Genomic DNA, 21,213 nt, shown 5'->3' with positions numbered 1-21,213 from the left:
CTTAATAGAGAAATAACTAGCAAATAACGAACTTAATCTCTTTTAGAGGGTTTTTCCTTTCCTATTTGGAAAGTTTGGCAGCTTATGTTACAATTTCTGGGTTAGTAACAACAATAGAGGTGAATGGAACTTTGTAAATGAAACTTGGTAGAACTTATGACAAGATTTTAAATGATATCTGACTGGCATAGTACAAAACAGATCTTTCTCTTCCATCGATCCTAAGCCACCTCCCATGCCCTCATAACTCCTCCAATGTTTTTTGGGTATGAAAACAAACAATTATGATCTGTACTTCTCTCTTCCAGTGCAATGATCATTAGAAAACCTTTGAATTAAAAGGAAACCTATTAGGATTGGTCTTCAATAATCTTTTTAAAACCTGCATATATATAGCTCCTGTGGGTTTTTTTGTTTTCTCTGTGATTCCTATATGTAAGAAGCCAAGCTGCTGTCCCTGCTTATTATAAAGAAACATGCCTTTAGTCAGTACAATTTAATGCAGTATTTTTATTTATGATGCATTGGTATTCCTTCCCTTCAAATATTGCATGAACTGTCTCCTTTTCATAGCCCCACACTAGCTACTAGAAAGAAAATTAACTCTATCCCAGCTAAACCCAGCACACTAGCAAGACCTAAGAGCTGATAAAGGGCATGTTCATTGTTGCTGTTAGAAGTTGCTTTGTTTCTTCCTGTAATTCCACCCTGACTTGGCAATGCAGTCTCACAGTTATCATTTCATTTGACTTGTAAATCAATCTGTGTAGCATGCAAAGCAACCACGAATGCAAAGTAAATGAGAACAATGTAACTTAAAAAGCATTTTATATGACACATTCCAAGGCTGTACTTTGAAGTATTCGTGTGCTTTGTTCCTTCCATGAAGAAGCGGTGAAATATGCAGAATTGTAACACAAATAAATATGCAAAGACACAGGAAAAAGGAAGGAACAGAGTGAGAACGTTTATGCATGTTAATGAAGAACTGTGGGATTTAAGAAGAATCTGATCTTAGTTTTGCAGCTAGCTGTGTGAAGAATATAGTAGAAAACCTTGATTTTTCAGACTTTTTTTTTAGAGGAAAAACATGTTTAAAGTACTATATATGGTTGTTTTTAGAAACACTGTATCTGATAGTATTGAAAAGAAAAAGCCGTTAACAGATGACAGGACATGAGAAAAGCAGAAAAAGCATAGTATCATCTCTACTAAACGTGTATTTGTAACTTTTTTCTGTTGTTATATTATACAGAAATGTATAATTACATTGTTACATTAAAAAAATGTCTTTACAAAATACAAGCTATTGAAATGCATAGTGATGAATGCTTAATATCTTTCCCTAACGAAAAATCAGAGGGAGCTTACTGCTCAGAGGATCTTAACTTACTCCTAGCATACAGCTGTTCTTTTGCTGTATTAAGCATCGAAAATATGCCTTTTGTCTAATAACAGGAATAAGGATCTGCATCTTCTTTTCCCTTTTGGCATGGACTTACAGCATGACATGGGTAAGTTGCTTTCCCTCTGTATCTTACTTTTCCAATTTAGCAAGGAATGTGAAGAATGTTGTATTATCATAAAGTATTTAATGTTGCATTTGAATGATGCGTACTTCGGGTATTAAATTATATCCATTATTCCATTAATATTGTGTTGGGAAACTTTTTTAAGGATGACTTAATTCCTTAGAAATATTTGATATGTACCAATGTTTAGCATTTGATTATATGAAAAATAAATATTCTTAAGTGTACTTTCCCAAATTCAGATCCCATGATTTCTCTTTTTGAAGCAAAAATTCTAAGCACAGTTAGGTATGATGTTTAGAGGAGAGTTCCATTCTTTTCCTTTTTTCCATTAACATTGCAAGACCTTCTGATTTAAATGCTTTAATGCTTTTTAACATTTTCTGTCATCTCTCACTTAAAATGTGAATACCTCACCATCGTCACTTCACTTCTCTCAGCTCTGTGTTGTTTTAAACTCAGTTCTTGTTATGAGGATGATTGTTTTGGTAGTGACAAAGAGCTAAGTACCTTTAGTCAAAAGTACTTACACCCTACAACAGATCTGTCCAGACTTCTTTGGGGTTGCAGAGAGGATCAGCAATGTGGTACGCTGTCCAAACGAGTCTTGCCACTCTGAGTTCATATGATTGTGTCAGTACATATGACTGGGCATCTGGATGTGAAAAAGTGCGCAAGGAGGTGTTCAAGCACGTGATGAGCCTGGACAACTCTACTAATTTAGGGCTTAGATATAGAATTTTTAGTAAGTCAAATGAAGAGAGGATATTTTTATGCTGCAGTTATTTCACCAAAATCCTATCCTTGAGATAGCTTTAAGAGAGAGTTTTGTCTCTTAAGCTTTTCTGCTATTCTTCTGCCCTTGGGCACTGCAGAACATCCCAACCTGCCTATGACTCAGGCCAAACATCCGGCTGTTATTTTAACTCAGCCCTATGTCGAGCTCTTCATGCTTTGGTTACGTCTGTTAAAAGCTCCTTTCTGCATAGTATCTTCCACACAATTAAAAAGCCTCATTCAGGTTCCTACTACCTCACAGCTGGAGCATTGCTCCTGCTCTGTGGCCTGAAAATGCAGACCTATTAAATTAATGAGACCTGCTGAACCAAAGAGACCCAGTCTCCACACATCTGTCTCCTAGGCCATGACCTAATACCTCTCTGTGGTTCAGTACCCAGCACTGGTGCCCAAAGAACGAGCATGGGAACAAGAGTGTTCCTTTGCATACTGGAGACACGTAGTGTCTTGTCTTTCTTATGCTGAGTCCTACTCACTCTTACTCAATTCAGATTTATCAGTGGATCTATCAGCATGTGATTTGAAATCAGCTTGTGTAAGCTTACTAGATTCCTCTATGAAACAGTGCAATTACATTTCAACATTGCTTTACAGTCTAGATGTGAGTAACATTTTGATAAGCCAACATAACGTTTGAGAAATGTGGACCTTCTCCGTGTAAATAAGCAGGCAAACTCTCTGACATCTTCCTGCTGTATTTTATGCAGTCATCTCCTAGAAGTACTGGGATGTTTTGTTTATTTCTGTGTGCCTACATGAACTGTGAGTGGTTATAAGAGAAAAAGAAAAGGGCAGTATAGAGTTGTGATTCAAGACCAAAAGCAAGTTTAAATCTTAATCCAGCAGCTTTTCTCTTTGTAACTTTAGCATCTGTTTCTTTCAAAAAGACTTAGCAGGATGCAGTGAATAAAATATGGCCACCCATCTTCTTCATTAAAGATAGGAGAATAAGCATAACAGGAGAGGTACAAAATACCAGTTCTGAAAGCTCTTCTGAGGTGTCTCCTTCTGGCTAAGGTGGAACCCAAAGCGAAGTTAAAATATTCTTTGTTGATTTTCACTGAGCAATGAGAGATTGATATGCTATGAATAATCTGACCGGCTGCTTTGACTTTTGGAGGAGTTCTGTAGTAGTCCAGGGATAGAATAGCCACTTTCTTTCTTGGGTTGAATGGTAAAAGCTATCAGTGCTGTGGGCAGCTCAAAACAGAGAATTTGGTATTCTTGGAAGTTTTACTCTGAGCTGGGTTTGTCACTCATCCGGCCATCTGAGAAGTGCAGATCAGCTTGACAGGTTCAAAGATTCTAGTTCTAATGCAGACTACAGGGACTTAAATACATATATGTTATGCTAGAATATATTTGCCTAGGTGTCAGTTTGAGTTCTCGTCAGCACATGAACGTGCACATGAGTTCTCGTCAGCACATGAACAGCAAATGCAATTAAATTACATTTAAATTGCAAAGTCACCTATGAACTTGAGATATTTCTAACATGCCAACATTTAAAATTGTAGTAATTTATATTTAGATTGGGGAGTGTTTCTTTAGCATCTTAACTACTGCTTTGAGACCTGATTTTAGACACACCCATTTAAAAATGTTGGCTTTGATTTCTCATTGTTTAATTTGCAAAAGGATATGTGTTTTAAAAGTGCTTTAAAATCTTAGGTTCAGAGAACTTATATAATTATTAATCATTTAATTTGTTATTCATTTAAAATGCATTATTTAATAGTAAATCACCTTTTCCTGTTCTGTTGTGTACCAGTTAGTTTGCTGCCTGTACTTCATCCATCTTGGAAGCCGGAGAACAACCCCTATGCCTACAGTTAAGCCTCTTTACAAATACATAAATGGGTTGAGGATGAAGACAGAAAAGTCAGGATGAAAGTGATAAGTACCACTGCCAAACAAGATTTTGTTTCTTCTCTTTATCCAAATTTAGATTGAAAACTGTAGGTAAAGGGGAAAGTATTTCCATTCACTCTGCTGCTAGCTGAGATGTATCCTACCAAAGTTTCACACAACTCTGAGAGAGGTTCACTTTTAAACATTAGTGTTAAGAATTTCTTTCCTGTTTTTCTTTAGTAAAGAACCCTTTTCCCTGTACTTTTTAAAAACAGTGTGAGATGTTTTAGTAGTCTAATACAATGTATCTACAGAATGATGGTACCAATAGTATATCTGTGTTGTCTAGTGTCTTACCAATACTTTTACCAGGTAACAGTAAGGGATACCATCCTATTTAGAAGGGTCTGATGCGGAGACAATATTTCATTTTTTCCTGAAAAGGAACGTAAATTATGTACAAATTAAGCCCTGCCCTTTTTTGGCTCCTAGCCCAGCCACCAGCTACAAAGGAGCAGGAACAGCAAAAGGGCCTGAGCACACCTGAACATCTCTGTTTGTCTGAGAGTACCTGATGCCCTTGTGTTACTAACTGTCCAGCAAAGAGAAGTCTCTTCATCTTACTTGGACAGGAAGGACTGGGAGAACGCTGACATCCAGGATTCTACAAAGGGTATTTACTATTTCTTTAGCTATTTTTAAAACCCTGAAATGTTTGACTCTAACTTTTTATCGGAAGTAATTTCTGCATTTCTAATATTTGAAATGACAGTAGGGGAGCTAAAAGCAACTCACGCCACATGCACTGCATAAGATGTAACTATGCTTATCATGCAGAATACATTAATAAATCAGAATAGCTCCTATAAATTTAGAGAAACAAGGAAGTTACTGATTCTGGAAATAAGTATTTTCTTACAGGAAATTTGTTTACATTCAAAATTTGATAATAATTTTCTAATTCCATGAAGCAGATTAATATATTAATGCCATTAGTGCATTTTAAGAAAGAGATTTATAGCAAAATCTTCAAACTTTTTGATACAACCTCCAGCTTACTTAGAATATAAGGAGATATTAATGACAAGTATTCAAATATATGCCATTTTTCAAATATGTCTTTTTATGGCATATGTGACAAGCTTGACCTTAGTTCTTCTTACAGTGTATAAAAAGATGCTTTTTCACAGAAGACAAGGCAAAAGAATTTTATATGGCTTAAAACTACTGCGTAGCATAATCTAGAGATGCAAATTTAAATTTCCTTGATTGAACAGGAGAAACATACTTGTTTTAGTTTTATTATATTCGTTCTAATTTAAATTTTGTTTGGAAATGTGGATTATTTTTCATTTTTGAAATGTCAGGATATTTTTCAACATAAGGAGCTCGTATTTTCCACTGTGTTATGCCACTCAGTTCTTTGAATTTAGTGAGCTGACATTGGTGTTAAAACAGTATAACAGCATGGAGAATCTGGTATTTACTTCCTTGTGTCTGAAATCTAAAAAACAACATATAAAAAAATTTTTATAATTTTGTTTGTGGCATTTTTCTTAACTAGGCAATGGAAAAAGTAGTCCGTAACTTTGTGTACTGTGGGCTGCATTTTCTGTTGCTTTTCTAGTATTTTTTTGTCACCCTGCAAGTGATGCAGCCGCCAGTTACCAGTCATGCCCGGTTTCTGCATAATCTCTGCTGAACCCTGGTGTAAATGACTGAGAGTAAACTATGCTTAACTATCTATGCCCAGCTGGTGGAAGATGATGTACTCTTATGCGTGGGGACGTTACTATGAGGACCCACTCTAACTATGAGAAAACCATAATAACCTGCAGGAATTGGGTCTATATTCCTATATTATACTGGCAGGCACACAGTTTGGCTCCAACTTTACAGTAACTTAATTCAGATGTATTTATTCTAGATTTCTATTTGGGGACACAAGAGCCTAGATCCTAATGTGCAAATACCATGCAAGGAAACAGGACAATAGGGGCTGTCTATGTGGGAAAATTAACTGGACTAATTTCTCGGAGTATATTGTGATCTGGAATACCAGTAATTTTAATTGCAGAATATGAGTAAATTTCTAAAGAGAAGTGATTATTGTAGAATAAACTCATTTTTAATACAGACCAAAGCGTACAGATGGGTAACTCCTGTGGAATTGTTTATCACAGAATTATATTCTATCAGTTTTCCCAAGTAGATGAACCCACAGGGCAGATGGCTTATCCCTCTGTTCCTTGTCAGTTAAGCTATATATAAATGCCCTAATGAGAACAATATGGACAAAAGTTAGTCAGAACTGGACAGAAAAATAAATTTATTTAGTGTGTAACCAGAAAAGTTTAAAATGGTAACAAATTGCTATCATTACTGAAGAACTGTGACCCAAAGGTGAAATAAAGTGGATTTTAAAAGCAAAATAAATCCTTTCTTATATTCCTTATCTAATTTTTTTCCTGATTAGTAGGCTAACATCTATTTAGCATTAATATATCAGAAGTCAGTGAGTTTTCAAGGATAAAGTGTTTCATATACCAAGCATTCAAAATGTAATCATACCTGTTAAGGTTAGGTAATTATAATGTCTCTAAAATCCTGTAATTTCTCTTCATTTCTATATAACATGAAACTTGTGGGTATGAGGAAAAGACTAAATCTTGGAATATAAAGGTATTCAGACTCTTTACTCATTGTACATAGAACTACCATCACCAGAATTATGAATTTATACATTTTAAACATGTTAAGGTAATAAAAATATATAAATAAAAATAATATAGTCACAAAAGGAGCATTGTAACATGAAATTTACTGAAATTACCCAGATCTCAGAGTATTATGCAGGAATTTTCAAGGGATCTTCTATCTTGCAGTCGTGATGCAAGAAGGATCTACAGAAGAGCTCCACAGCAGCCAACCATGTGAGAGCAAACTAAATGAGCATGCTGGACCACGGGTTAACAGAAGCAGAAAGACAATGGTGACAGGAGGTGGAGGCTACCTGGGATACAATCTGGGATGTGCTCTTGTTAGGTCAGGAATTGCTGTTGTTCTGTTTGATGTACGGAAACCTAAATGGGAAATTCCAAAAGGAGCAGATTTTTTCAAGGTATGTTGAAATTACATATTTAACAGCAGTGAAATAAATCTGCACTACTTTTATGCACATTAGCAAGGCTTCCTCTTAAGGATTTTTGATAAAAGCATTTACTGAAAAGCCTTTAAGAGCAATAAGAAGTCATGGTAAACTGTCCTCACATGCATAACTGATTAAGAGATAGCAAACAGGAATCCAAGTGGTCAGTTCTCTCAATATCACCAGTGAAGTTCTGAAGGGTCCTGTCTTGGAAGTGCCATTCAACACATTTGTAGCTCACCTAGGTGAAGGAGTGAACAATGAAGTGACAAAGTTTACTGCTCAGGGAAATTATTTGGAGTAAAAAGGTGAGAGCAAGACAGGGCAATAAGGCGGCCACAAATGTAGAATGACTGCTGTGCAGAGACTGACTGAGGAAACTAGGACTTCCCAGTCTGGGAAAGAGATGACTTGGGAGTGGGAGAACTCTACAAACTGAGTGACATGGAGACGGATGGGGATTGACTGTTCACTGTCCTTTCCAGTATAAGAAGGAAGGGCCGCCAGGTGAAATGAGGAGGAGTCAGTTCAATACAAACAAAAAGAGGTTGTTTTTTCATGGAGTGGGTAAAAGGTGTGTACAAAACCCCACCAAAAATTTACTTCCATTTGAGATTATGAAATAGGTAAGGTAAATTAGGCTCAAGAAATCTGAATGAAAAGTACTTGGAGACTGGAAGAATATTCTGGGGAAAGTGTCATATATGCTTGCCCTGTTCCTGCTCTTCCCAGGGCACCCATTTATAAGCACTGATTCCTTTTGATTCTTAACAATTCAAGGAACTTATTATGTCTGCAAAAGAGGGGGAATGAAAGAGACCTCAAATATTTAACAGCTTACAGCCATCTGTGGAGGGACAGCATCCCCCACTACTCCCTGATGTGGGGAGTACCAACTCCTTACAGCTGCTTCACCCACCTAGGTTTGGGGGTCTGGGAGCACAGGGGAGCCCTAGCACTTTCTGCACGCTCCTGTCATCTTGCACAAGTTCTAGCTAGACATAGGGTATCATTCAGCTGATCTTGTCTGAGCTTTTAGTGTAAGAACTCTTTGACACCACCACTAGAACTAGAAAGTTGATGGCAAAGCTGAAAGTGATCACAGGATCTTTGTCCCAGGGGCTGTCAAGGTGATGCCAGATTTTCTAGCTACATCACCATGTGGGACAGGCAGCAAGGGAGGCAAAAGGGGACGCATGATACTGCTCTCTGCACGGCTGTGTAGTGGGCAGAATACCAGGCTAAGCAGACCTTTAGTCTGACCCAGGATGGTTGTTCTTATGTTCAATTTCATAAACAGCTTTTACAGAATATGGGAGAGATAAAGTATTATTGAGGAACCATTCAAAAACCATGAGCTTGATTTGTTAACGATATAAATCCACATAATTTGATTTAAATTGGTGGATTGATGGCAATTTACATCTTTTAAAGGAGACTCGAGATCTGACAAATGATCTTCTGAGAACACTTTTTTACAATTCAGTTTAAAAAGAATATTACAAAGTATAGGTGAATTATCTAGAAAATGGAACTATGGAGTCCTAGTAAATAAAGTAATAAGTCACTTCAGAGATCTGAGCCTTGATCAGTGATTTGGAGATTGCTAATATTGTTTATACTGGTTAGCTATTTTAGCATTTGACTGAAGGTAGGAAAGGTAAGTCAGCCATACTTGTGAAATACTTTGGCAACATCAGAAGAAAAAAGCTGAGGTTAAAGACTGATTAGATTACCTCTTAATATTACCGGCCAGCCTTTTTTTGTGATTATGCTGTCAATTTCATTACAGTAAATTAAATAATATATAATATTTTGAAATATCATAATTCTGAAAAGAAACGTATTATATTTTTATTGACATGTATGTGGAGTATTATTCATATAGTGTTACCTGGTATACAAAAATGCAATCTAATATTCTAAGCACAGCATAGCATTTGACACTAGATATAGTGTGTGTGTATTTAATACAGTACAGTGTTCAGTACTACATAGCATTTCATATAATCTGATCATAATACACTAATGTATACTAATATAATATTAAATGCATATAGTGTGTACTCTTTTGTTTTAATCTTGTACAAAACTGTAATTAAATTTATCATGCAGTGCACCTAAAATAAAGCTTAGATGAGCAAAGCGACATTTGTCCAGATTGCACAAGTCGGATCTTAAGGTGCTAACAGAAAAGGGGTTCTCTTATTTGGTGATTCCATGGCAAACAGCTGAACCCTTCCTGCTGTGATTTGTTGTCCTTGGAGCTTGATTCTCCAGCCCTCAAGCATATGCTGCTCCCATTCAAGTCAAACAAGTTTTGCCAGCCTGTAGGCTGCAGGACGACGTGTGAAAATACGCATTATAATCGAAGCCAACAAGAGTCATATTTGTTTTGCAACAAAATGCTGACAAAATTCTTAGTCATGGATTCTTCTCCACATTTATGTTTTATTTAATGCCAGTTAAGTACTGTGAAAAATAGATCAGAATGACTTTAGATTTTCATTAATAGCCGTACTTAATACTAATTCTATAGAGAATGTAATGAGCTCTACCAGTCAAAAATCCATTCTTTTCTCATTTTACAGGGTGATGTGAGGGATTATGATGCAGTGTTTGAAGCATGTGAAGGGGTTGACTGTGTTTTTCATGTGGCTGCATGTGGAATGTCAGGATTAGAACAAGCAAGTACAATTTTCGTAATGTTTTCTTTCTGTATTCTTGTGAAAGCAAACATTTGTCTGCATGTAGCAAAGAATGTAATTATATGATATTTATGTCAGACAGAAGATGGTTATAAAGGTCAAGTCATCCACACAGGCAACAAGGGAGGTATTCCTTAAATAATAAATGTTAGAGCATGAAACTGATGTACTACACAAAATACTCTAGAAAAATGAGATCACAGATTTAAGATCTTGGATAAGAAGGCATATCCTTTTTCTCTAATCTGAAGAAGTATGACAATATTGCTCTAGAGCTAATGATGCGTTTTCTTCTTGTGAACTCATAGTCATGAGGAAACAGACCAGGAACTCAGTATGGTTATGCTAAATAACAGTATATTCACAGAGGGTGTTATCAAAAAATTCATGAAAATACTAATTTACTTCTAGGAACAGGACAGATTGCCACTGGAACAAGAATTTGTGAAAGCTTTCAGGGAGCATAACCCCTGCCCGTAATTCCCTTTTCCATATCATGGATTATCTGGGATGTGACCAAAAATTAAAGCATTATAATTTCCTTTCAGATGCATTTTATCTTTCATTTTTCAACTTTATTTATTCATACACTGAACAAGACAATAAAAATGAGAACTGCTAGGAGTCAATGTATGCCAGAAGGACAGAGAACTGTAACACATACATCACAAAAAGGCCACAGCTGTTCTAGATCTGGCAATTGTAACAACTGTATTGTGAACGTGACTTATTCAATTAATTCGATATTGTGCAAACTCTATTTCTAGCTTCAAAAGAAAGACCATATTGAATCCATAAATGTCGGAGGCACAAAAATAATAATTGATGGTATGTACCTAGATTTTCTTTCTTTGCGTCTGATTCAAACCATTAATTAAAAAACCTTCTAATTGGATGTTTCCTGTGTTGATTTGGCAGTACAATGAGGCTCTTCTCTCCCTCCTTTCAGAGCATGATGTAAAGCTAGGTGCGCGGGTCCCATTAAAACTGGTAGATTTGCCACTGGTTTGAATTGGGGAAAGGTTTTCCACCTTGACTTCATTCCTTGACAGACCAACTTAAACTCTCCTCCGTGTACTGGTTATTTTTTCCCTTTATGTAATGGAGAAGTGTTATCCTCTTTCCTCATAGAAATAACATGAGAGATATTGTACTCTTTGTTGTGTTGTAAACATTTGGTGATGGGAGCCATAGATGTGCTAAGTATATTTAGCTATTATTTTATCATGTTAATATAGAAAATCTTCTATCCTTTCTGTTCATCTGTCTAAATGTGATCCCTTTTTATTATATACTGATTTTTAACTACTGTCTCTGAACAATGCTAGTAGATTTATTTCTGTATATTCAATTCCAGAAAGAATATTTCAAAGTGTATTTGAAATACCAAAGCTACTTTCTCTTTGCTTTTCCCTCAAAAACCAAATGGCAAAAAAAGCAAAAAGCAAAATGGAAAAAGCAGTTTTAATTTAATTTTCATGCTGCCTGTGGGTTATTACTGAAAAAAGCAGGAATAATTAGAGTGAAATGGTAGGCAAGTAAAACACTAAATGAGTTAGAGGGAAGAGGTTGCCACATGTTCCCTTCTTCTTACCCCAACCTCTGAACCCACAGAAACATGTCATGTCAAATTTCCATAGGCTCCCAACAAAGCAAGAGTCTGGGAGGAGCATGAACCTGTTAATCTACATTTTAATAATAGATTTTATTATTGTATTTTGTTCTAAATATTTACAACAGTAATTACCTTCATTATTTTCAAAATGAGCCAATGAGCCAACCGGACTGACTGCTCTGTCAATTCTAGAAATTCCTGACTTGGAATATTAATTCACTTAAACTTTAGAATCATTGTTAAATCAAAAGGAAATTTACGTTATTCAAGTTTGCAATGACATACATGCAGCAGAATTTAGACATACTATCTTAACACCCAACTGGAATCCATAACTAAGACTTTGTTTTGTAAATAATATTAATTTCATTTGTATTTAAGGTACTACTGGTTATACAGTAACAGCGTATGTTTCCTACTAACATGTCAGTTGTCACTTACGAACAGATTGACACAAATGCAGTTTTGTCACACACCAGAGACAGCTAGCACATTTTCTTATATGACTTTACTTATCTGCACAGGCATCCATGAAACTGTGGTGCAAGAAGCAGTACTGCTTACTGCTCACTGCTGAAACAAGGGCAAAAGTAATGGTCCGCAGGCAGGCTGTCCCCTACAGAAAGAAGCAAGGAGCTTTCAGTGCTATTTGATCCCAAGAAATGTTCATACTCATCTCCTTTTATTCAGTTTGTAAAATGAACATGTTTTAAGAAAGGTTTGTGAAGTAAAGGAGGAATTTTCCCTCCCTGCCAAGATAATTCCTTTATCCAGCTGATGACCACAGTCCAGTGGTGATATGATAGCTGCAGGTACCTAATCATAAAATGTTTGGTGACTACAATATGTAATATTTACATAGCAGGTATTTGGGATGAAAAATTCCAGCTGAATGAAATATGTTAAATGATAAGTTAATATTAAAATTAAAAGATTACTTTTTCTATAAACATGTTTGTTTTCAAAAAGAGAAGCTGCCAGTTCATATGTTGTTTCTCACTCTATGTTTGTTTTAAAATAATTTATTTTGTATACCATTGTAGTCTGCAAACAAAGAAATATCCCTAGACTGATATATACCAGTACAGTGAATGTGGTATTTGGAGGGAATCCTATTGAAGAAGGAGATGAAGAAACTGTGCCATATTTTCCACTGGAAAAGGTACTTTGTTCATGTGATAGCGTGGCATTTATTGTGCTCTAAAGGATAGATTATGCGAAGGCTGTTCTGAGAGCAGAAGCTGTTTTACTATAGATCACATCAAATTCTATGAAATTATTTTTCATTAATAAAAATTGACCCATGATCAATGAAGAAATACTCAAATCATAGTGGCTTTAATCTGCTATAACTAGACAGATTTGAGATTATAAAATACCTAAAAATGACTAAGAAAAGTGGAATGTGACATTTAACAATAATATTTTAAGACGAAGGGCTTTCAGGGTACCATCTGCTATGTAAATACTGAATATTATGGCCCCTGTGAGCTTTTGCATTGAAGAATATTGTTAAATATCAAATTCTACATCTTTATTCACACCCATTTTTGTTTCTTTGAAGTTACCAAACCTTGCTTTCTTGCTCAGGCCAGGTGGTAGTTACAGTCACCTCAGCACTGCTCTGAAATACCATTTCTTTCTTTGCTGTGATCATTTAGGAAATATTTTCTAGCTGAAATCTGAAGCTCAATGCATTCTGGCCACTCTTCCCATTTGTTCTTTCCTGGTCCCAGCATGCTGCCTGCAGTTAAAAGCTATAATTTTAGAATGTACATCCTGTATCCAGGAATCCTAAATAGGACTGACTACTACTCTGTTGGTGCCGCCTGAGATACTTAGTTGGATACGTCAGTTTGTGCACAGCCTGCACAGCACCTCAGACTTCTGAGAAGGCATTTCAGGAACTGGCAATTAGTTGCATGTGTCTGAGCCGTAATCATAAGTTTTCTCTCATGGTGATCACGTAATAGCAAGCAGCAGAGGTAGGTGGGGCATTGGAGGGAGGTGGAGCAGGTGGATTAAGCCACCTGAGGGGGTGAAAAATTTTCCATGGTGTGATTTGTAGGTATATTTTTCAATATAAAGTATGGCAATACAAAATTCAACAGATATATAAATAACCTCGTGTGGATAAGTAATCACTAAACCAGCATGTGCTAACTGTGTCCAGAATCCTGTTGTTTATACTTGGGTGCAATTTTTAAAGTTAATAGTAAAAGATACAGTGGGAGATAATTATTTATAACTTCCCAAATAGTTTCAGTAAGAAATGGAAACATTTTTAGGAAAGTCTAAATTTTTAATTTCATATTTAACTTACTGTTTTAAAAAACTTCTTCCAATTCAGAATGGTTGTTTTTTCAAAATAAAATTATCTGACCCACCAGAACATTTGGCTTGATAGTAATTTTTTCAGTACATCCAGCACAAAAAGTAAGTTAAGTAAATACTAGTGGACTTAAATTCACTCTGAAGCTAAACTTGTGCAACTAAAATGTAAGTCTGATAAGTTTCTTTGTCATAAACAAAGTATATATTCACTATATCTTGTTATTTCTAGTTCAGTTTTACTCAGCTGGTGTCTACAAGCTGGCTAGATTTAAATGTTATCAGACATAAACAGTAAGTTTGCCTTTACAGATGCAATAATGTGATTAAAATGTTGATCATATTCTGCCTTTCTTTATAGCAATTTAATCATTATTCTAGAACAAAGGCAATTGCAGACCAAATGGTTCTTGCTGCTAATGGAACTTTACTCAAAGGTACATATGAAACATTTGGGGTTTTCCTGTCATTAGTAGTGGTAATGGGTATTCCATCCTCTGGTTACTCATTGATCAATAAACAGCATACTTTAACTGAAATAAGGATTTTTTTGTTTGTTTCTACTCCTCCCTTCGGTGGATGATTAATTTTTTTATGTGTATACCCAGACAGATATGAGATTATATGCAAACAATAGATGGGAGAATTCAGAAAATTTAACCTTACTTCTTCAAATCATCTTAAAATTTTACCAATTTTACAATAGATACAGGATTTGTGCTTTTATTCTCCATTCAGTCTATCACTTCGAACTTCTCTAATACCAATCTCTAAGCACTGTCCAATAGGTCATTCTCATAATTCCCAAAGGCTTGCAGGTGTATGGCAAGAATAACTGCAGTTTCTTAAACAGATTGGCAATATCAGGGTCATGTTGACTTCTAAAGTCACACATGCATGAATAGCTGTGGCTAAAAATCTATCTGTACATGGCAAGGGAAATATTTATCTTTGCTTTTACATGCATATTTTGCTATTCCTACTGATTTCTCTCAACTGAAAAGCTGGCAAACATTAATTAGGTGGGGATTCGATTTTAGCGTCCTTTAACTATTGCGCAAATGCCTACCACCTGTTACACTTGCCCACATAAAAGGTGTAATCGTGCCTATTCTCAGGAGTCAGAGGAGTCTACTTACTGATTCACATGTAGAGCTTAAAGTATTCATTTTGATTTAAAATATGCTAACTCATTTGAAAGCCTCTGTTTAAGAGACCTCTTCCATTCCTTTGTGATGCCATTGAGCTGCAAGCAAGCAAGGTGTCTAAATATAGCAAATTGAATTATATTCTTCCAGTATTGCATGTGTCTACAATGATGGACAAATATGTATGTTATAAACTTATATCAATAATAAATAGCAAAAGTCAGTCAAGCAGGAGGCTATCTACAGGAAAGTTTGATTTATCCTGTCCCTATTCAAACTCTTCTGTAGTCAGAGGGATTCAGTTTTTCAGGCTGCTAAGCCAGGGTCTTTCACTACTATTGATTCAATTTTATACAGATATGAAAGCAAGTTATGAGGAAGCCAAATCATATAGAATGGTCAGACTGATCCTTCACTTTCACAGTGTAAAATTCAGACAATATGTCAGCCATATGTTGATATCAAAGCTATCTGAAAATCACATTTTGTTCTCTCTCCAAGGAGGTGATAGGCTCCATACTTGTGTGCTTCGTCCACCAGGCATATATGGACCAGAAGAGCAGCGCCACCTGCCACGAGTAGCCGTATGTGTTATGTAGTCAGCTCTGGAGGACACTACAAGTAGTTGTAAGGGCATAACACAAGTGGAAGTATTGTGATTACAGTTCTTAACAATTCCTCCAGGAAAACTGTTGTGAAAGCTTGGTGACAGGTCATATGATGCAAGATAACAAATAGCACAATATGAGCATTGCAGAAAGGTCAAGGATCAAGCTGTATTTTTAAGTGAAAAGAAAAAAATGCAAGGCTGAAATGCTGTGGTAGAAGAAATAGGTTTGCATCCCTGATTGTTTAATGTAAATATTGTATTTTAAATATGCACTTCAATTTCAGCCAAACACTATAATGTCACTGTATTTTACTACTGCGTATCAGTGCAACAGTCCTTGATTTATAAAACCACCGACTAGTTGTTTTTTTTTCTTGTGACGCGTTTCTTGTGCTGTAATTGTACACAAATACAGCAAATTCTAAGTATTCAGGCTGAGACAAAATGAGTATGTATACTGCATAATAAAGGAATAATGTAGCTATTTCATGTTTTCTGTTTCTACAGGTAAATATCCAGCGGAGACTATTTAACTTCAAGTTTGGGAATCACAAAGTTCAGATGAACTGGGTTCACATAGGAAATCTAGTACAAGCTCACTTACTAGCTGCTGAGGCTCTCACCTCTGACAAGGGTTATGTAGCTGTAAGTAAACAACATAAACACTGTGTCCTAGTAGCTTTAGCTCTCAAATAGGTTTAACTTTTGATGTTTTGAGATCAAAGGTTCTCCAAAAGGTTGTGTGCTAAATTCTCAAAAATGGTGTGTGGCTCCACAAGCACATGGACAGTGCAAATGCAAATAAATTCTACTAATATTTTGATTGTGGCTTTTTCTGTTTTGAAAATATATAATTTCCTGTTTGATTGGAGGAAATAGTGGTTTTAACCAGGTTAATATATTCACCATCATACAAATCTATATATTCTGTTATTCTTTTGAAAATAGATTCTGATTCTAGATGCATAACATTTAGAGCAACCATTCTGAGGCATTCCAGTTTAATTTTCAGGGTTGAAAATTCCAAAAGGAGATGTACAAAATTAACGGACAATTTTAAAAGGTTTTTGTTTTTCTTCTACTGGTCATAATTGCAACAACAATCTGAGGACTGTGAAGCATTACAGAACTGACAGTGTTGCAGCAGCTGCTACATTCACAGCTCCTGAAGGCTCCAGCTTCATTTATATTGGTAGGAACATGTAGACAACAGGTACAGATCCGTCTGAACATCTCTCCATGTGCTGTCAACTAGTTAAGTGCTTGGAAGCTATGCAGCTGTTTTAGAATGACATAATGCCCAAACTCCCAGGGTCTGCTTGGGTGCTCCGGTGTTCATAGTGTTCACAATCGGATAGAGTCCTCATCCAGAGCATAGCTGTCCAGGAAGTATTGCCTGCATGTTTACTTAGAAGGCTGGAAGAAGATAGACAGGAAGCCAAAAGTGGATTCAGACACTGTGACATGTCCCACAGAATATATATACTGAATTTGTTTTAATCAGAAAATTAGCCAGAGTTGGAACTCGACCTCAAAAAGCTGTGTTTATTAAATGCTGTCAGTGTTGCCACCTCTGTTGGACTCATGAAGATAATTCTGTCCCCTGCACATCACGAAGAACTTAATGCTCTGCTGGGTTACTACATAGTGAAATCAAGCTCTGATCCACATTACACCATGGTTAATCATGATTAGCTCTACTACCACCATGGGGTTGCCCAAAAGTATGAGACATGTTTGAGATCACAGTGAAGTCCAATGAAGTTAGTTTGTTGAGCTGATTTGTGTGCATTCACTGTATGTGTGCTGGAATGTTATTCACAAAATCAAGAAAGATAGGTAGGTATGAGAGAGAAAGAAAATGCCATCCTATGGCATTTTCTAATGTTTCTAATGTGTTTTTCTAATTGTTTTTCTCTGCTTCTTTAACAGAGTGGTCAGGCGTATTACATACATGATGGTGAAAATGTCATATTTTCTGAATGGATAGTCCCTTTAGTATGTATTGCACTCACATTTAGCTCTAATGCACCGTATGGGCCCTATTCATATCATTAACTAAAAGACCATGCTAACTAAATGAAGTTCAGTGCACATTAATTACTGAAGTATTTAACATTAAAGTCAGTCCTGTTCTCCCTGCATATCCCAAAGTTCCACTGGCTTTAAGGGACGTTTTGGATATGCATAACTGTGGAGCTTGGCCCTTGTTGTTTTGAGAGAATTTAGCTGAGAGGTATAGAACCTGCGACAGAACAGTAGTTATTTCTGTAAAGCAAGCTCACAGGGCACGAAAAGTTTTACTATGAGCATTTGGCAGGCCTTTTATAGCCATTGTTTATTTCTTTGTTCTGCCATCAACTGCAGCACAAAAGGGAAGGCCATTTAGAATCATATCTTAAAAGCTAAAAAGAGGCAACATTACATTTTCATAAATATCAGGCAGGGATTTTAGGAACATGCTACAGTTTTGATCCTGCAATGCCAACGCAGAAAAGACTTCCAAGAAAATGACTGCAGTAGAACAATGGGCCTGTATCTAATATTCTAGTCTCAGTCACTTACCCCTTGGCAATACCATTGTTTCCCCTTTACCATCCAGTTGCATTTGAAGGGTGGGAGGTGGACACCAAAGAATGAGTAGTGGGTTTCAATTGCATTTCTTACTAGCAGTATTGGTAGGAAGATTAACTGGAAAAAAGTTTAGATACATGTTTTATCAATAGTCATTTTTCTATTTTCATGCTTCACTGACACCCTCAATTTGGTACAAATTCTCTGTTATTCTTTCCTTTTATTTCAAACCCCTTCTAGTTTGAAAAATTAGGCTACAGGAAACCCTGGATACATATTCCTGTTCTTCTGGTTCATATAGCAGGTAAAAATAATAAAATACATACTTAATTATTGTGCTATTTATTTTTTAATTTTTTTTTATTTCTATAAAGCTACGTAATGGTTTTATAAAATTCAGGGACCCGAATTGTAGGAATTATATAACTTAACATTATTCTAATTAATGTAACAATCGTTTATGCCATTTGGCATTAATTATACCAGATAAACTTTAAAGGCTATTCATAAACTGAGTCCATCATGTACTTTATAAATTAAACATTGCCTTCTACCACCTTAATCGCATTCTCTGATATCAGTAGGAATTCTAGGATGTGCAATTATCTCAGTTTGTTGTTATCCAGCTGTCTCATGAGGTAACTTTCTGTTTCACAGCTGCTGTGATGGAATATCTGCACCTGATACTAAAACCAGTTTTTAGCTTTACACCTTTCTTGACAAGGAATGAGGTAAATATACAAAAAGATGGAATGTTTATGTATTTCTGACCAAAATTCTCATGAAGGACATGATACATCCTTTGGATGCAGACAGGGTTGTCTGCATTAGAGCTCTGTTTTTCTGCTCAGGGCGTAGTCCATTCAGGGCTTAGACAGTCATTTTGTAGCCTGATTTTTCCATGCCATCCTGGCCACCCCTTATAAAATCATCAGAAATTAAACCTTACTTGAAGATTAGATGATCCAGAGAAGCATCCTAGATGTGCAAGACAGAGTGACTGACATGGAGCTGGCACAAAGAGGAAAACAGGCACTACATCGTCATTTCCAGCGAGCTGTCCTATGCTGTGGAACTACTTGTTAAAGGAAGGTGTTCCAAGAGTACGGAGCAAGAGTCTCGGGTCAAAGTAGTAGCAGTTATCATAATACCAGGCTAGCCAATAATTAGAAAGTCCACTAAAAATATTTCTGGATTGGAATGAAAAGTCAATTTTCGGGGGGGGTGGGGGGGGTGGTGTCAAACCCAACCTTCTGGACAAAATCATTTTGATCTAACTTATTTTTTTGTATAGTATTATGATTTATAATATAAGCCAAAATGCTCTAACTAATCTATCATCTAGTGTCTTACTGTATTGTAGCATGTAACATAATAGGACACTGAAGGGACTGAATGGACCTCATTAAATTCTGCTGTAGCTTTTCAGTTATTCCACAATTTATCTATCTGTTTGTATACTTACTTCTACATTAGTTCTACACCTGAACCAGAAATCGTAGAGTCTGCGCAACTGAAGCACTTCCACAGGCACCATGTGTTCAGAGACTCTCCAAAAGTGTGTGTTTTCCACTCCTTAGATATGCATTTCTGCAGAGTTGAGAGGCCACACCACTCTCCTCCAATACATTCATCCAGTTCCACTGTGCATTTCTCTGTATAGAAGAGCCAGTTTGAGGGAAGTGTTGATCCGTTGCATGGGATTTCCTTAGTTCTTTATCTCACATTCATAAGTGAGAAATCAGTGTCATAAACTCCTCCTGCACCCAGTCCACAGGGCTTTGGCTTTTTACCTGTCAGCTACATGAACTCATTCTGTTAGCTCTGGACAGAATCCGTATACAAAAATGTATACACTTTTGTGTGTCTATCTTTATTCATGTTTTTAATTCCATTGTAATATCACTGTTGACATATTTTCATCCAAGTTCTAGAAAATCAGATATTAAAACTGTCCTTTTGGATTTTAGGTCTGGAATGTTACTGTAACTCACACTTTCCGAATAGACAAGGCACGAAATCAACTTGGTTACAAACCCAAGAAATTCTCATTTGCTGATTCTGTGGATCATTATCTTAAAACAAGACCTACTTGCCAACGAGATCACACGTTCCTTAAAATGGTGTTTGCTTTTGTCATTTTGTTAAGTTTGATCATTCTTTCTTTCTTCTAAAATCGAGTAACTACCCACCTGTTCCAGAAAACCTAGTTTTGTTTCTGCATATTAATGATCTGGTCATAGTACATTCCTCAGTCACTATGGACTTTATTATTGTTATTATTATGATGACATCGCTCTGATTTCATTTAAAAAAAACAAAACGAAAAACCCACAAAAGTGAAAACACATGACACATCAGGAAGTGTTCCCAAAGGACAATGCAGTGTCACAAAATCAAAGGAGTTCACCACTAATGGTTGCAGGAATAGTTTTAATGGATCTTCATTAATTGATTGCTTCATGCTGAGAATGATTTTCTAAAAATGATAATTCAGGAGGGTAAGAAATTGGAAGAAGAGGAACCACCATAGGACTGCAGTGCTGTAAGAAGTCCAGCAGCTCCAATGAAGAAAAGGTTGCCTAAACAATTCCTCTGATGAAGCCGCTGCTACAGCTACTGTATGTTAGTATGAGGAATTATGAAGACCTGGGAAATAGTACAAAAAATATGAAAAGTAAGTATTTATAAGTAACAGGTGGTGAGAGGACTGAAAGTCATACTTATGTAAAATAGTTTTATTGTTCAAAAGCTTTGTAAAAATGTAATAAATAACATTATGTGTGTTTGTAAATCAAATAATATCCTTTCAATGCAAGAATAAATAATAACTGAACCAAATACCTTTTTTAAGGAGTCTGTGGGAAGGGGGAGGGAGGGCACATAAGACCTTGGAGT

At 36.1% G+C, this 21,213-nt stretch overlaps 1 protein-coding gene across 2 annotated transcripts; it reads left to right on the top strand.

Moving 5' to 3' along the window:
• Window positions 1-1,394: 1,394 nt before the first annotated feature.
• On the top strand, window positions 1,395-21,127 carry LOC142416101 (putative short-chain dehydrogenase/reductase family 42E member 2). Of its 2 annotated transcripts, none has more exons than XM_075515221.1 (13): window positions 1,395-1,514; window positions 4,106-4,854; window positions 7,067-7,302; window positions 9,921-10,016; window positions 10,805-10,865; window positions 12,696-12,814; window positions 14,345-14,420; window positions 15,633-15,715; window positions 16,249-16,386; window positions 17,674-17,739; window positions 18,556-18,619; window positions 18,973-19,046; window positions 20,286-21,127. In XM_075515221.1, the coding sequence occupies exons 3-13, from the start codon at window positions 7,072-7,074 to the stop codon at window positions 20,487-20,489; spliced, it is 1,212 nt and encodes a 403-aa protein (XP_075371336.1). In that variant the 5' UTR covers window positions 1,395-1,514; window positions 4,106-4,854; window positions 7,067-7,071; the 3' UTR covers window positions 20,490-21,127. The 2 variants fall into 2 exon arrangements, with proteins under 2 accessions (XP_075371336.1, XP_075371337.1); XM_075515222.1 differs by lacking the exon at window positions 1,395-1,514 and having other exon boundaries at window positions 4,093-4,161; window positions 4,674-4,854.
• The last annotated feature ends 86 nt before the right edge of the window (window positions 21,128-21,213 follow it).

Source organism: Mycteria americana, chromosome 12 (genome assembly GCF_035582795.1).
Source record: "Mycteria americana isolate JAX WOST 10 ecotype Jacksonville Zoo and Gardens chromosome 12, USCA_MyAme_1.0, whole genome shotgun sequence".
In the NCBI taxonomy this organism is placed as follows: Eukaryota; Metazoa; Chordata; class Aves; order Ciconiiformes; family Ciconiidae; genus Mycteria; species Mycteria americana.
The sequence above is the reverse complement of the archived record's forward strand: the minus strand, read 5'-3'. Positions and strand labels throughout refer to the sequence as shown.